This window comes from Gastrolobium bilobum, unplaced genomic scaffold (genome assembly GCF_033153095.1).
Source record: "Gastrolobium bilobum isolate Gb01-03AN ecotype WA unplaced genomic scaffold, APGP_CSIRO_Gbil_v1 utg1154, whole genome shotgun sequence".
In the NCBI taxonomy this organism is placed as follows: Eukaryota; Viridiplantae; Streptophyta; class Magnoliopsida; order Fabales; family Fabaceae; genus Gastrolobium; species Gastrolobium bilobum.
The window spans coordinates 495560-500276 of NW_026898337.1; the positions used below are offsets into that span (position 1 = coordinate 495560).

General features: G+C 37.0%; 1 protein-coding gene across 1 annotated transcript; it reads left to right on the forward strand.

Moving 5' to 3' along the window:
* The first annotated feature begins 928 nt into the window (after window positions 1-928).
* On the forward strand, window positions 929-3540 carry LOC133315015 (uncharacterized mitochondrial protein AtMg00860-like). The gene is made up of 3 exons (XM_061516559.1): window positions 929-1286; window positions 2188-2203; window positions 3477-3540. Exons 1-3 carry the CDS (start codon window positions 929-931, stop codon window positions 3538-3540), a joined length of 438 nt encoding a protein of 145 aa, XP_061372543.1.
* The last annotated feature ends 1177 nt before the right edge of the window (window positions 3541-4717 follow it).

A 4717-nucleotide genomic window follows, 5' to 3' on the forward strand; every position in this document is an offset into this window, starting at 1 on the left:
AGTTATCCAAGGTGAGATTGATTCTTAGTATGAAGTGGCTAGAGTCTCTTGGAAAAGTGACTCACGATTATAAAAACTTAACCATGGAATTCGGTTGGAAGGGAAAAAATGTGTTGCTGCAAGGTATCTCAAAACAAGGAGAAAACCAAGAGGCGGATGTTTTTCAATTGGAATGCCGGTACCTGGCAGAAGAGAATACCAACACAGATTGGGATAACGAGGTATTTCCTAAATTATTAGCTATCAAACCTTCTATAAATCAAGTGTTGTGGGACATTTTAGTGGAGAATCAATCAGTGTTCTTAGTACCCAAAGAGTTACCCCATTTTCGAAACATGGACCATGTTATTCATTTAGAACAAGGGTCAAAGCCAGTTAATGTAAAACCATATAGGTACAGACATCACCAGAAGGAAGAAATAGAGAAACAGGTAGATGATTTGTTGTCATCCGGTTTCATTCAACACAGTAATAGTCCTTATTTTTCTCCAGTTTTGTTGGTAAAGAAACAAGACAATACTTGGAGAATGTGTGTGAATTATAGGACTCTAAACAAGCTCACTATTCGAGATAGGTTTTCAATGCCTACTATAGATGAGCTGATGGATGAGTTAGGTGGCTCAACCATATTCTCTAAATTGGATCTAAGGGCAGGATACCATCATATAAGAGTTCTGCCAAATGATATTCCAAAAATAGCTTTTAGGACTCATGAGGGACACTATGAGTTCCTAGTCATGCCATTTGGTTTGACGAATGCCCCAAGCATGTTTCAAGCTGTTATGAACCAGTTATTTCGACCATATCTTTGCAGATTTATCATTGTGTTCTTTGATGATATCTTAGTCTATAGCTCTTCCTTATCAGATCATGCTCAACATTAGGAATAACACTAAACTATTTGAGACAGCATAAGTTCTTTGTCAAAATGAGCAAATGTGCTTCTGGAGTAGAAAATATTGAATATTTGGGGCATAGAGTGTCTCGCCTGGGGGTGCAGGCAGATGGCAAGAAGATTGAAGCAATGATGTCATGGCCAAGTCCTAAATCGGTCAAGCAGCTTAGGGGTTTCCTAGGCTTAACAGGATACTATCGTCGATTTGTAAGGCAGTATGCTACCCTTGCTGCCCCATTAACCGATCTATTGAAACAAGGAGCTTTCAAATGGTCTGCAGAAGCACAATTGGCATTTGATCAATTGAAATTAGCTATGTCCAGTACTCCTATTTTAACATTACCGGATTTTCAAATACCATTTGTTTTGGAAACTGATGCTTCTAACACAGGTATAGGAGCAATGCTTCTTCAACAATAGAAACCAGTGGCATTTTTCAGCAAAAGACTTGGTCCCAGATTAGTTGCAACATCAATATATGTTAAGGAATTATATGCTATAGCATAAGCAGTAAAACGATGGAGACAATACCTCTTGGGAGTATACTTCACAATCAAAACTGATCATAGAAGTATCAAGGAGCTTTTGGGGCAGATCGACTATTCAAACATTAGAACAGCATAAATATGTGTGTAAGCTTATGGGATATTCTTTCACCATAGAAAATTACCATTGGACAAAGATATTTTAAGCTTGAAGATGGGGAGCTTGTGTTTGCATTAGCAATAGAAAAGGTTATTTTATCTTTTGATAATTTATGACTTTAGTTTTGGATGACTATTTAATTATTCCAGATTTTAAGAGGAATTTTATTTGTGTTAGTTGTTTTGTGGAAACATGGTTTAATAGTACAATTTAATTCTTCAGTTTCAACAAGAAGTTCATCTTCTTCTATTCCGGAATATTAAATTGTCTTTATTACTTGAGTTATATATCCTATTTAATTTATTATGTTGAATGGAAAGGATAATGAACAAGGATTTTCACCAAAGAAATAAAAGTTTCAAATGAAATATAACTTTGGCCTTTGTGATTGAGTCACATCACCTCAAGTAGAAAACATGATTTAGTTAAAAGAGGGACTGAAAGTTCAAGAATCTTTTAACTAAAAGCTACATGTTAGTCCTATTTTGGAAGGTAAAATGGCCAAGCAATCCTACAAGGGGCCAAAATATTTGCGCAACTATTCAACTGGAACTGGTACATACTAATGTATGTGGACCAATTAGCGTTCAGACCAGAAGAGGTGATGAGTACTTCATTATATGAATGTTTACTCTGGATTTGGACAGATGAACCAAATGCGCTGTAAGTCTAAAGCTTTTGGAAATTTCCAAGAGGTTTAAGTCTGAGGCAGAAAAACATGTAGGTGTTCAAATCAAAACACTTTGGTCTGACTAAAGTGTTGGTTACCTGTATGGTAAGTTCAGGTCTTACCTGATTTAAGAGGGGATAGTTTTCGTAACTGTCAATTCTAAGAACGCGTTAGTTGAATGAAGTTGCAGTATTTAAAAATCAAACATTTTAGACTTGGTGAAGATCATGCTCAGTTATTCATTGTTGTCTTGCTAACAGTTATGCAAGTATGCGCGCAAGTATACGCGCCAACAGGTAATATAGGGCTTTTTGTGAGTCCCAGTTATCGTTCCTATAATAGTCCATCTTAACTAATTAGTAAATCAAGTGTAATTAATTAATTAAGCATGTTTTACTGAGTGAAATTAAGTATAAGGCTTAATTAAATGAATCTGAGTCACTTTGGAGTTAAAAAGGGTACTCAGTGAAAATTAAGGGGTATAAATGGGTACTGGCAAAAGTACCCAAAATATAAAAATAAAAATAGTAATATTCCTAGAATAATATTCCCGACTTTTGGGTAAAGTTTGGTAATTATTGGAGTTGAATAGATAGACGAACCAATACCCGCTTAAAGCCACTTAACCTATGTTAAGTGACTAAAAGCCAAAATGAGCCCCAAACCCCCCACTTTCCCGTCGACAGAAACAGAGAAGAAAGGAAGAAGAAGGAGAAGGAGGAGAAAGGGAGAGAGAAGAAGAGAGAGGAGGAGGGAGCAAATCCCAACGGTTTTGGGTGATTCAAAAGCCTAAATCGCTTAGAATCTCGCCCTCTTTCATAATCCAAGCTTAGTTTTAAGTGGGGAGCTTTGTGTGGTGAGATATTGGCTCTCAAAAATTTGGCCCTTTGGTGAAAATTGGGGTTTTGAGAGTTTCTACCTCCATTGAAGCTTGAGGAGCCATCAATCCTTGGTTGAGTGACCATTGGTGGTAAGATTCTAACCCTTGAACCTCATGATTTCTTGAAATTTGCATGAGTTAGGGTTTATGAATAGTGTTTTAGGGATTTTGATGAAATGTTGTTAAATTAGCTATGTTCTAGGAAGAATGGAGCTTGAGCATGTTGTGAAAAATGCTATGAACGACATTTAATCGGTGATAATGAGCTTAGATAGCTAAATGCTTATATTTGGAAGATTGCAAGAATATGACACTTGGTTATGAGTTTTCTTGCATTGTTGAACCATTGTTTGGTTGGTCATTGATTGTATCCTTGTGTTGTCTAGGATTGAGGCAATTGGATCAACCTTAATTGACCAACCTTTGGAGCAAGCAATGGAGATGGATTAGTCCTTGAAATAGGTAAGTTCATCCTTGTGTTGTGGTATGAATAGGATAGTTTGGATTGATGATGATGAGTTATCCTTGAATGCAATATGTTAATTGCATTACCCTTGTATAGGTGTATATTTGTAAAAGTTGATCGCTGAAACTGTTGGTGAAGAACAAAGGTCGACTGAAGCATTGAGGTAAGCCTTCGGACCTTGGGTGTAATTCCCTTGACTGTTCTACCAAGCCCTGAAAGGGTAGAGGTTGTGATTGTGTATATAAATGCAATAAAATAGTGTAATGCTTTGTTATACGTATGTGTATGCATTTGGTGTGGCATAGGATGGTGTTTCCCTATGTTGGTATGTTGCATGACGATGCGTAAATCATACTTGGTAGTAGCTGGCCAGTAGGACTATTTGCATCTGAGTTTCCTTAGGACAGCTTGAGAGCTCGAGGGATTTCTCCTGGAGATGTATTGCACTTTGCATAGATATGTATTTACTGCATTATTATTGTTATTGCTATTACACTGATATGGAACTGTGGGGTGGAGAGATGCTCCAAGGACCCCTGGTTTACTGGATATATTCGTATATCTCACCCCGTGTTGTGGGGACCCCCTTTCAGGTAAGGATGTTGCAGGAGCCTCTGGTGGAAAGTGGCCATATCTGGATTATGCATGAAAAGTGGCATTTCTTTTGAGATTGTACATGTTGTTTTGTAGCTCACATGTATAGAATTAAATGAATAGGCAATGCTAGATTTATGATTTGTATATTGGAATGGACTTAGCCTATGCTCATGCCTTTGGTCATCTCTTTTGTTGATGGGAGCCAAGGGAATGATCATAGTGTTTTGTAAGCTAAGTTCCATGATTTGTAATGGCTATGTAATGTAAATGATGCCTACTTGAAATTCAATATATGCATGCTTGTTATGTATTGAGTTATTGAATTGGTTGGGCTGAGAATAAATTAGGTACCTAGTGCTAAATTGGGAAATGTTGAGAAAACAAATACATCATGTCCGTTTGACCAATTTTCACACCCAATGTGATGGAATTGGACTTTGATGTCTCTATGGAAGTTGTATACATTTCTCTTAGCTTTCCATAGAGACCAAAATGGTGTAATTTGAGTGAGTATAGCTCAAGTTATGAGTGGAAAACCCTAGGTAGGTTAAATGACCTTGTTTT